The following is a 12,786-nucleotide window of genomic DNA, read 5'->3' on the forward strand; positions in this document are numbered from 1 at the left end:
ACCTGCCTCTGCCTCCCTAGTGCTGGGATTAAAGGGCGCCACCACGCCCGGCTCCAACTGCCTTTTTAAAAACAAAACAAAAACACCCCCAAACAAAACAAGCCCCCCCCCCAATTGAATCTTTAAAAAAAACAAAACAAACCCAGTCTAGAAGTTGGGTATATAGCTCAGTGGTAAAGGTGCTTGTCCAGTTGTAAGCAAGGCTCCATGGCATTAATCCCTAGCATATCTTCTCTCCATGAAAAAAGGCCGCCTATTTTTATTTTATTTTTACTCAGGATCTGTGGCTGGCCTGGAACTTTGCTAGGTAGATCAAGATGACCTCTAACAGAGAATCAATGGTCTCTACTTCTCAGAGTGCTGAAATTAATGGTACATGCCACAATACTCAGCTTCTCTTTGAGTTTAAAGACAGTCTTACTATGTAGCTCAGGCTGGTCTTGAACTCTCTGAAATTCTTTTGTTTCAGCCTTCCAAATACCTAGAGTACAGAATGAACCAACATGTAAGCCTCTGAGGGTTTTTTTTTTTTTTTGGTTTTTTTGAGACAGGGTTTCTCTGTGTAGCCCTGGCTGTCCTGGAACTCACTCTGTAGACCAGGCTGGCCTCGAACTCAGAAATCCGCCTGCCTCTGCCTCCTAAGTGCTGGAATTAAAGGCATGCGCCACCACGCCCGGCTGCCTCTGAGTTTTTATATTCTCAAAGTTGACCTCCAAATTTTCTATTTGTGGGCTGGAGAGATGGCTCACCGGTTAAGAGTACTGACTGCTCTTCCAGAGGTCCTGAGTTCAATTCCCAGCAACCACAAGGTGGCTCATAACCATCTGTAATGGGATCCGATGCCCTCTTCTGGTGTGTCTAAAGACAGCAACAGTGTACTCACATGTATAAAATAAATAAATCTTTAAAAAATTTTTTCTATTTGTAGCACAGGTTTTAGAAAACTAAAACTACAAAGATCTAATGGAGCTCTGAGTCCAGACTTAAGACACATGGGACACTGTCTCAAATATCAACAACAGAAACAATAACAAACAAAAAAACTAAGAAAAAATAAATGCTATGGATGGGAAGACAGACTGATCCCTGAGGCCCATTAGCCAGCAAGCCAATGTGTATCAATGAACACAAGAAAGACATCTGGCAGGGCAGTGGTGGTGCACACCTGGGAGGCAGAGGTAGGCAGCTTTTTGAGTTCAAGGTCAGCCTGGTCTACAAAGTGAGTTCCAGGACAGCCAGGGGTACACAGAGAAACCCTATCTTGAAAAACAAAACAAAACACAAAAGATCTAATGGAAATATACCAAATGTACCTGCACAGAAAAAACTGTACTACCATCCCTTTCCCTACTGAGAGGCAAAGCTCTGTTAGAGCGCAGGCACTGGGTTTTTCGTGTTTGTTTGTGTCTATCACACCTGTAACCTGTAATGAACCACAAAAGCAAAATATAAAGTCAATAAGCGATGAAAACAGCATCTATCATCTGCAGTTAGTTTGAGGGAGAGTTGTTGACATTAAATCTAGCTAGGGTCTTATAGCCCAGCAGTGCTGGCCTATAAGAGTTCCAGAGGGAGACCAAGACTTTACTGTCACTGTGTGACATTTTGGATCAAGAGTCTGTAGAGGCCGGGTGTGGTGGCACACACCTTTAATCCCAGCACTTGGGAGGCAGAGGCAGGCGGATTTCTGAGTTCAAGGCCAGCCTGGTCTACAAAGTGAGTTCCAGGACAGCCAGGGCTACACAGAGAAACCCTGTCTTGAAAAAAAAAAAAAAGAAAGAAATCTGTAGACGTGAACCTTTTGCTAGTCAGTCTTCTGGGGCTATTTCCTCAAGGTCATCACATAGAAGCTGTAGCAGGGGTTCTAGGCTGCACATCAAGCTGTCAGAACTTGGTAATATTTAAGTGTCCTATGCTGTACTGGTTTTTTGAGACATGACATCTCTCATGAAGAGCATTTGATGCCTAGTTCCAAGGGACAGGAATAAAGACCTCAGAAACGCCATCTATTGAAGGTGCAGCCTCAGTTGCAGTGGCAACCCCGGAACACTGAAGATGCAGTGACAATGGCAGGTGTGGAGTAGAGATGACCTGAACCTAGGAGACAAGCACTGTGTGTGGCTAATGGCAGCTCCAGAAAAGGAGGACTGCTCAAGTTCAGTGAGGAGCAAGTCCAAGTTGTCAGTCTTGGAACTACACAGCTGGACTTTGCTTTTGTTTAATTAAGTAGAGCAAGTTTTGCTTTTGTTTTTAAGATTTATTTAGGGGGCTGGAGAGGTGGTTCAGTGGCTAAGAGCACTGGCTGCTCTTCCAGAGGTCTTGAGTTCAATTCCCAGCAACCACATGGTGGCTCACAACCATCTATAGGGGAATTTGATGCCCTCTTCAGGCAGGCGGATGTATATGCAACAGAGCACTCATACATGAAATAAATAAAATTAAAAAAAAAAAAGATTTATTTATTATTATATGTAAGTACACTGTAGCTGTCTTCAGACACACCAGAAGAGGGCGTCAGATCTCATTATGGATGGTTGTGAGCCACCATGTGGTTGCTGGGATTTAAACTTAGGACCTTCAGGAGAGCAGTCAGTGCTCTTAACTGCTGAGCCATCTCTCCAGCCAGTAGGGCCAGTTTTTATGTGGTGTGTTGGGAACTGGTTCTAAAGCTTTGTCTTCTTTCTTTCTTTCTTTCTTTCTTTCTTTCTTTCAGATTTATTTATTATATATATGAGTGCACTGTAACTGTGTTCAGACACATCAGAAGAGGGCATCGGATCCCATTACAGATGGTTGTGAGCCCCCATGTGGTTGCTGAGAATTGAACTCAGGACCTTCGGAAGAGCAGGCAGTGCTCTTAATTGCTGTGCCACCTCTCCAGTCCCTAAAGCTTTGTCTTATTTCAGCTCCCAAAGAGCCACGCTTCTAAACCTAAGGGTCCCTGGTCCTATCTGGCTTCAAAGAATTGCTGTGCAGCCATTGTCTGGGCCGGGAGACAGGGTGGGACTTCTAGATTGCAAAGGTAAGAGACCTGGGAGGTACGTGTGGGGGTGGGGGTGGGGGTGGAGAGATAGGTAGAAGTATCAGATTTAAGAGATGCAGGAGAGAAACCATCCAGCAATGCAGGTGGAAAGGGAATGCACCTTCTGGGGAGCTCCCCCAGGATGTATTGGGGTAGCAGAGATGAAATATAGTTTAGAAGGTGTTAAGCCAGGAACACTGCAGGGAAATGTATGCTGGCTACAGAGAGGATTAGAAATGCCCAGTCATTGAGCTAGTCAAGGCCAATCAAAATTAAGCCAGGGTGTGTGTGTGTGTGTGTGTGTGTGTGTTTCACTCAAGAATCCAGAGGGCTCTGGCAGGTGGGACCCACTGGGAGCATAAAGCAATGATTTAACTAATGCACCACTACAGTGGTGGCTCAGAATCACAACACTTGGGCTGGAGAGATGGCTCAGCAGTTAAGAGCACTGACTGCTCTTCTAGAGGTCCTGAGTTCAATTCCCAGCAACCACATGGTGGCTCACAACCATTTTGTAATGGGATATGATGCCCTCTTTTGGTGTTTGTAGACCTCAACAGTGTACTTACACATACATAAAATAAATAAATCTTTGAAAAAAAATAAAGGTTAAAGAAGTTCAAGGTTATCATCTTAAGCTACAGGATAAATTCTAGTTCAGCTTGGGCTATGGAAATTAAAAATAAAAATATTAATCTGGTTCAACAGATGCTAAGTATCCTGTAATGCATGAATCAACTTACCTAAAATGCTCAAGGTTCCATATGAGCAATGTTAAATCATGAAATAACATTTCAGAGGTCCTGAAGGGCCTTAACGTAAAGGCACCATCAATACACTGATTCTTTGAAAATTGAGTTTCATCCCTTGTTTCTGTTGCATTTTGTTTCTATGTTTGCTTTCTGTGGTACTGAGAATAAAACCCAAACCCTCACATACGCTGGGCAAACAACCACTCTACTTCTGAACTATATATTTCCTGAGCAAGCCCTGAAAACCTGAGTTCAGTCTCTAGAACTCACATAAAAAGCTGGATGCACTGGTGTTCCTACTATAAGATGGGAGGAGACCAGCTAGTCTCAGATATGCTGTACACAACCAAACCAAGAGACCCTGACTCATACAAGAAAGTGACCTGTCCTTCACAAGTTAAAAGTTACTAACAAAGAAGAAGATGTTTACATTGAAATGTTAGTTATAAACTTGCCATAGTAGTATATACCTTTAATCTCAGCCCCGACCTGGAACTCAGGAGATCTATCTGCCTCTGAGAGCTGAGATTAAAAGTTTAGCTTCTTTTTGCATGTGAGTTTGGGTATATACAAATTAGAGGTCAGAGACCACCTCAGCTGTTGGTTCCTGCCTTCCACTTTGTTTGAATAGGGTCCCTTATTCACTGCTATGTATGACTGGCTAGTTGTCCCTCAGGGCCCCAGGGATTCTCTTCTCTGTCTCCCATCTCAGCGTATCACTACAGGGAGACATGACTTTACCTGGGTTCTGGTGATCTAAATTCAGATGCTCACACTTGCAATGGTCAGAGGTCTACCCACACTCACTGAGACCCTGGAGTTTTGTTCTCTTTTCTTCTTCTGGTATACGTTAGGACCAAACCAAGACCCTAAGTAAGCTGGGGGAAAGCTCTCTACTACTAAGCTATACATACCAACCTCTTATCCCTATTTTATTAGAGCTTTACTAGGGAGGGAGATAAGATTATGAAATTAACCAATGGGCTGAAGAAATGGCTCGGTGTTTAAGAGCACTGTCTGCTCTCCCAGAGAACTGTGGTCTGATTTCCAGCATTCACACGGCAGCTTACAACTATCTGTAACTCCTCTTCTAGCTGATCTGATGCCTGGACTGTGGGTACCAGACAACATACACACAGTGCATGCAAGCCAAACAGTTATACACATAAAATCAGAAAAAAAATTTAGCTCTGTATAGTGGTGCATGCCTTTAATCCCAACACTTGGCAGGCTGATCTCCTGAGTTCAAAGTCAGCCTGGTCCACTGAGGGAGTTCCAGGACAGCCAAGGCTACACAGAAAAACCCTGTCTCAAAAAACATAAAAAATAAACAAACAAAACAACAACAACAACAAAAAATGTTAAGTCATAATAATAAAAGAAATTAATCAATGTCTTCACCTGTATCTTACGGGGTGGAACAAGAATCTGGTCCCAGGATATCTGGCTCCCAAGACTGTGTTCCCAACCAATTCCTTAAAGTACCCCTCAAAATAAGAACAATAAAATATCAGCTCCACAATAGGGAGACTATGTGGTCTGCTGCCTCTCTTGATTCTCATGAAAGTATGTAACTGGGAAAAAGACAGACTGTGGCTCATGGGCAAGTAAATCAAAGTTTTCTACCTCTACAGAGTTCTAAAGACTGAAAAAGAAAGCACTTACTCAGAAAAGCCTTTCCACTTCAACAGATATTCCACTTGCCCCTTAACCATGCGCCTGTCCAACACCTTTTCCACCACATATTCCTCCTCATCCTCTGAAGAAGAGCTGTCGGCTGTCCTCTTGGTCTTCTTTCCCATGTCGTGTGCCTGTTGATCCACCTGAAGGAGTATGGCCACCAGGTTCCTGAAAGGGGGAAAGATGAAATGGTTCAATCTACCTGAGGGTTAAAACGTCACTTCTTGATGGAACAGAGGATACAACACCAGTGAGTCACTTACCCTTCTTTTTGATCTACAATTATAAGACAAGGTTACAAATTTAACTTTAAAATGGGTCAATCCACATTTCTCTAACAACAACTTCTCTTCAGCTGAAGAGATCAAAATTTTTAAGTAGAATAATTATTTAACTCTTTAATTTTATATTCCCAAAGAGAAAATAACATGGGCGTTATTCCTGACCATTTCTGTATCTACTTCTGAGCCAGGAACTCAAAGAGAAATGTGGGAAACTTTCAATTAAAGGAACCAAAATCTTTTTCCTCGATGGGCGTGGTAGCACACACCTTTCATCCCAGCACTTGGGAGGAAGATGCAGGCAGATTTCTGAGTTCAAGGTCAGCCTGGTCTACAAAGTGAGTTCTAGGACAGCCAGGGCTATACAGAGAAACCCTGTCTCAAAAACAAAAACAAAACAAAACAAAAACTTTTTCCTCTGAGGTAAATAGAGGTCTTTATAAAAAGAGGGAGGGGGAAGAAGACCCTTCCCCTACAATGCACCTGACTGTAACTTTTCTATACTCTGAACATTCAATTAATCTCTCAGGAGTATGCGCGCGCACGCGCGCACACACACACACACACACACACACACACACACACAGACAGACAGACAGACAGACAGACTGACTGAGACTGACTCTGCTTGGGCCATCTCTCACCACATATCCATTGAATTGGTACATTTCCCTTACTTAAACAATTTGAGCCTGTCCCCTCAGAGTATCTATCAGCTCACAAAAGCAAGGCTGACAGCTCAAACACACTAAGTCTCCTTTTTAGCAATCTCATTTGGGGGCTAGAAGGGAAGAAGGACAGAGAAAAAAAAATTCAGAAATTAGTCACTGGACTAGTCTGTAATTCCCAGGCAGGGCTCAACTAACCTAAATAGTTCAGGAGGTGCCCTGTCTCTTAACTGAAGTTGACTTTGGGCCAAAGGACGAGGAGAGAAAAGAAGTCTGGCTCCAGACTCTGCATCAACACTAAGCCTCCTCAGAACACAGAGGACTTATTCATCAGCCCCAGGCCCCAAGAAAGCCACACCAAGGCAGCACAAATGGAAACTGAGTTAAGCTCAGAAATATGTACGTCAGGAGTGCTAACAGAGAACCTAGTTTTAAAAATTCCCACACTATTGTTACCATAATAATTTTAAAATAATTCTTCCTTAGCAATGTTAAATGGTACCCACAGTCTGGATTCCTGAGCTGACTCCATTGTTATTTTGCTATAATCTCTAAAGATATTTTTCAGAACATTCCCATCTTGGCCAGAAAGCTAATCTCAGGAATAAAGAGGGAAACTACTTTTAAAATTATGTCCAAGTCAAAGAAGCAGAGGTTGTATTTAACAATTTAATTATAATTATTAATTTTAGGAAATCATTATAGAAATATAGTGTTAAAAATCCTACCTACAAAACTTATTAGTAAATAGGTATGCCCACCTCAAAAACTGCTTGTATTAATTTCTGACCTATGATAACTTTGAGAAAGAAGGCATGGGGGAATTTAGGTAAGGGGTTTTGAAATAATCTTTTCATGAATTTAGAAGACTCTTAGACATCAAAAAAATATGTAAGGTTTATTTAAAATAAACATAGCCTCGGACCTCACCACAGACAGGAAATGCCATATTCCAGGGAGAGTACCCCACCCCCACCCCCACTCACCTTGGAATTTCCGGGAGCTGAGCACTTTAGGTCAGAGCGCTGGGTTAAAACCAGCCCCATGTTGGAAGCATGCAGTTAAGCATTGTGGCTATGGCCTTCCCTGCCTCACCAGGAAAAAAAAAAAAAAACAACAAGGATTTACATATGTGTTCTTCAGTTTGAGGAAGAGAATTTTTTTTTCTTTATACCTTCATGCTGAAGAGAAGCCCTCAAAGTAGATCAATAGGGGTTTCCTCCCTTACCTACCGGATCGCCCCAGTTCGTTCTTTCCCTCTGGGCTAACAGGAGGGGCCTCCCCTCCCAGGTCTGGGGCTTGGCGGGCTGGCAGATCCCCCGCCCCCACCCAGCTGCCTGGGCGCCACTGCGCAGCTGTCCCAGTTCGTTGCCATGACAACTGGCAGCCGTACTAGACTAAGGGGGAGAGGCAAATGAAAAAGTTGAAAGGCTTAACTTTCCTTTTCACTGCAGACTGGGTGGAGAAGTTGGAAGGTATCTCCGTTGGCCCCGAGGCTAAGGCTTTCAGAGCTCAGGGGAGTTAGTTCTTTGTTTTAAAGTCCAAATTTTAGGCTTATTTCTCTAAAAGCACTGTGAATTAATCAATAGCATTTTAGGACCACCAACAGGATTGCAGCTCACGGGGAGAAGGGAAGAAGCAAGAGTAGGTACTTCCTACAACAGATCAGGACAAACCACCCTTAATCTAGAAGCACTCTGGACAAAGGCTTTTCCCTACCATCTGTCGCTGTACAGTTAATTAAAATTGCTTGAGGGGGAAAAGTAACAGGAAAGGGAGAGGGGAAGAATTTTAATGATACTATGTAACTCTCTTGTTTGAAAGAACTACAACAGAACTAGAACCCAAGGACTTTAAACAATAACCAGGAATCAAGCTTTGTAATTTTGGGAGCTGGTTATGGAAACCAAGGCATTATACAGTGTTTTATAATAATCTTTTTTTAAAAAAGGAGCCGGGATATGTTAGATAGAGACAGGTATGGTGAAGTGGGAAGGGGTGCCTCTGTGAATCCATGCTAAGGCATCCTTTCCCTCTGAGGTACCAGTCATATGATGAATATAGTGTGGAACAGAGTTTATTTAAGCATGGGAAGTGGAGTTGGGAAAGGAGTAAAGACGGAGAAGGGGGAGGGGAGGGAGGGAGGACAGGCCTACCAGGAACAGGTGGAGAGAGAAGGGGAGAAAAGGGGCAGGGAGAGAAGGGGCAGAGTAAGGAGAGTAAGAGCAAGATAGAGAGGAGGGAGCAAACAGCCCCTTTTATAGTAAGCCAGACATACCTGGCTGTTGGGGCGGAGCCCAGAAGGAATGGTAACAATACAGACTACTGAGCTACATCCCCACACCACAAAAAAACCAAAAACCAAAACAAACCCCTTTCAACTGAATTTACAGGTGGGAAAAATTAGGTGCTTAGTTTAAAAAGGGGGAAGGGCAAGTTGGCCACGGCCATTACAGTTAATTTTAAGTATTTATTAGTTATCCTTGTAATGCTATAAAACAGACTTTTAGACTTTTAGTAATTAATATCCCGATATATTATTCATGTAACTCTTCATATTAATAATCCCTAATACCCAATAAAGAGATGGTATTATAATAATACCATAACAAGAAGAAAGCAGAAACCATTAACAGGAAACAGGTCAGGGATTCAAGGTCATGCATAACTGCAGTGCCAGTTCAGAACCATCCTATGTTACAAGAGATCTAGTTTCAGAAGGAAAGGAAAAAAAATAAATCAGGCATATATACAATGTCTTTTCACTTGGCTCTGATAAGCATATTTGCTTCACATATGGGATTTTAAACATTTTGTGGTATCAGACATGCTAAAGCTTCTTCAATGGGAGAGTAAGAAAAAGAGACAATCAAAAAGAACTCCGGGCACTAGAGAAATAAGTAACTCAGTGATTATGAACGCTTACTGCTCTTGCAGAGGACCAGGGTTCCTGCACCCAGAGTGGCTCACAACCACTTATAACTCTAATCCCATGGGATCTGACACCCTCTTAAGGGTAACAGGCATGTATGTGGTACACAAACATACATGCAAGCAAACACTCATACATAAAATAAATTTTAAAAACTTTTTAAAAAGGAAAAAATAAAGAACTACAAGTCAGCATACCACAGAGATACTGCACATCAACATTTACGGCAATGCTATCTACAACAACTAAAATATAGAACAAACCTAGGTGCCCAGCAACAGAGGGATGTATAAAGAAAATGCATACATATACTAGGAAATATTTTTCAGACATAAAGAATAAAGTTACATCAGTTGCAGGAAAACAAATGTATCTGGAGATAATCATATCCAAAGAAGCCAGTCTCAAAGATAAATACAGTATGTTCTCTCAGTGGTAGCTCCTACTTTATAGAGATACACAAAAATCACGTATGTACAACTAAAGCTGTATAGAGAAGAGGAACTACAAAGAGGGGTGATAAATGGAAGGACAGGAGTGGATGGGGTGGTGAAGTATGTTCAACATATAATACATATCTATATAAAAACTTTTCAAAAGAAAAGAAGCCTGGAGGGCATGGTGGTACATGACTTTACTTCCAGTACACAGGAGAGGCAGGTGGATATCTACATTTAAAGCCAATGGGGGTGGGAAAGAGGTGGTAAATTTGGCTATCATGAGAGTCTTTATGGTACTAATGATTGAACCTAGCACATCTAACACTGCTGGGCAAGTGCTCTACCAATGTACAATCTCTCTAGTTCATTTCCCTATTTTTATTCAGAAAAATGGTCTCATCAAGTTAATCCAAGAAGTCCTTGAACTTAAAATCTCCTGCCTCAAACTCCTAAATAGTAAGTTGGCTTGCACCCATCCAGCAATGCTTGTTACTATGAGCAAAAAAAAAAACAAAAAAAATTATTGTTAGAAAATTTCTCACCATTGCATACACTAGCAAGATTTTGCTGAAAGGACCCTGATATAGCTGTCTCTTGTGAGATTACGCCGGGACCTAGCAAACACATAAGTGGATGCTCATAATCAGTTATTGGATGGATCACAGGGTCCCCAATGGAGGAGCTAGAGAAAATACCCAAGGAGCTAAAGAGATCTGCAACCCTATAGGTGGAACAACATTATGAACTAACCAGTACTCCAGAGCTCTTGACTCTAGCTGCATAAGTATCAAAAGATGGCCTAGTCGACCATCACTGGAAAGAGAGGCCCATTGGACTTGCAAACTTTATATGCCCCAGTACAGGGGAACACCAGGGCCAAAAAGTGGGAGTGGGTGGGTAGGGGAGTGGGGGGAGGGTATGGGGGACTTTTGGGATAGCATTGGAAATGTAAATGAGGAAAATACCTAATTAAAAAAAAAAGAAAATTTCTCAAAGTTCAGACACTTATGGTCTTTTGCTCCTTCCCTCTTTAAAGGACAGCTTCTCTCTGTTTCCCCAATTGTCTTGTAACTCACTAATATTTTCTCTCTCTCTCTCCCCCCCCCGCCTCCCTCCCTCCCTGAGACAGGGTTTTTATGTGTACTTCTGGAACTCTCTATGTGGACCAGGCCTCCGCCTCTAATGTGGCTTCCCGAGTGCTGGGATTAAACATGTGTACCACCTTCCTGGGGAACTAACAATTTAAATCAGACTGGTCTTGAACTCATAGATCTATATCTGTTTGTCTCTGCATCCTAAGTGATGGGATTAGAGGTATGTAGCACTATGTCCAGCACTATCACAACTTTTCAAATTAAAAAAAGTGTGCATATATACACTATACATTATATAGTGCATACTATATATACTATGCATATTATACATGCTATATACAGTATATATACTATATATATACCACAGTATACTATATAATATATTCTTTAATATATAGTATAGTATATGCTACATAGTATATACTATAATATATATTATACTATGTACCATATTATATGTACTATATAATATATAGTATATGCATGGCATATGTATAGTGTGTGTGTGTATATACACACTAAACATATATGTATACATAGTACACATAGTAGAAGGAAGAGTATCTGCCAGTTCCCAAAGTGTGTCTTTTGTACACACAGTGTACAGTGTTTGGATGCCTGCATGCCATAGTGTGCATATGGAGAGCAAAAGACACACTTTGGGAACTGGCAGATACTCTTCCTTCTACTATGTGAGTTACAGACATTGAACACAGATCAGGCTTGACAGCAAGCACCTTTACTTACCAAGCCATTTCCCCAGTCAATGTAGCAGTGTTCTGCTACCAACACTCAGAAGGTAAAAAGAGAATTGTCACAAGTTGGAGGCCATCTGAGCTACAATAAGACTAACATAAAAACAAAATGAGGTCTGGAGACATGGCTCACTTGGTAGAGCTTGCTGCTCTTCCAGAGGACTCTCAGCATCCATGTTAAGTGGCTGACAACTATTTGTAATTTCATCTTAAGGGGATCTGATGTCTTCTTCTGGTTTCTATGTGCACCCCCATGTGTACTGCATATGTGCATGCACAGGCACGCACATGCACACAAATACACACCAAAAAACAAAACTAAACCAAAATCCCAAGACTGTTTTTGTTTTTCTTTTTTTGTTTGTTTGTTTTTTCAAGACAGGGTTTCTCTGTATAGCCCTGGCTGTCCTGGAACTCACTTTGTAGACCAGGCTGTCCTGGAACTCAGAAATCCGCCTGCCTCTGCCTCTGCCTCTGCCTCCGAGTGCTGGGATCAAAGGCGTGTGCCACCCCGGCAAGACTGTTTTTTGAGACAGGTTCTGAATAGCTCTGGCTGTCCTGGAACTCACTTGTAGACCAGGCTAGCCTCAAACTCAAGAGATCCACCTGCCTCTGCTTCCCCAGTGCTGGGATTAGAGGTGTATATCACTATGCCTGGCCTCATCTTTTCTTTAATTAAAGAATATGAAAATATAACCAGAGAAAATCAAATATGGTCAAAGTAGTAATTTGCCAGGTACAATTGCTCTTGAGCAAATAACCTTTATATTAAACCTCAGCATTACTGAAATGAACAAATAGCTGGGAGCAGCGGCAAAGGCCTATAATCCCAGCACTTGAAAAGGTAGAGAGGTAGGGGCAGGTAGATTCACTGTTAATAGCCAACCTGGTTTACACAGTGAATTTCAGGCCAGCCAGATCTACATAGCAAGATCTTGTTTCAAACAAAACAAAACAAACAAACAAACAAACAAGCAAGGACTACATAGATAGCTCAGCACTGAAGAACACTGGCTGCTCTTCCAGAGTACCAGGATTGATCCCTAGCACCCATTGGTGGCTTTACAACTGTTTGTAACTCTAATCCCAGAGGATTTGACAACCTCTGGGTTTGACTTCTGCTAGTACAATGGACCTGGAGTACACAGACATACACACAAAA

General features: G+C 42.0%; 1 protein-coding gene across 10 annotated transcripts in view; it reads right to left on the reverse strand.

Annotated features, from left to right (window-relative positions):
• Cbx5 (chromobox 5) overlaps positions 1–12,786 on the reverse strand; it is a 48,359-nt gene that overhangs the window by 16,087 nt on the left and 19,486 nt on the right. For 3 of the 10 annotated variants that reach the window (NM_001358950.1, NM_001076789.2, XM_006520377.2), the window contains exon 2: positions 5,440–5,622. In NM_001358950.1, the coding sequence (NP_001345879.1) occupies positions 5,440–5,576 (137 nt within the window). In that variant the 5' untranslated portion in view covers positions 5,577–5,622. Of the gene's footprint in view, positions 1–5,439; positions 5,623–7,389; positions 7,494–7,631; positions 7,743–12,786 lie in introns of those variants that run through there. The other 7 variants (NM_001110216.1, XM_030248308.1, XM_006520374.3 and 4 more) reach the window with 7 other exon arrangements.

This window comes from Mus musculus, chromosome 15, assembly GCF_000001635.26.
Source record: "Mus musculus strain C57BL/6J chromosome 15, GRCm38.p6 C57BL/6J".
Classification (NCBI taxonomy): Eukaryota; Metazoa; Chordata; class Mammalia; order Rodentia; family Muridae; genus Mus; species Mus musculus.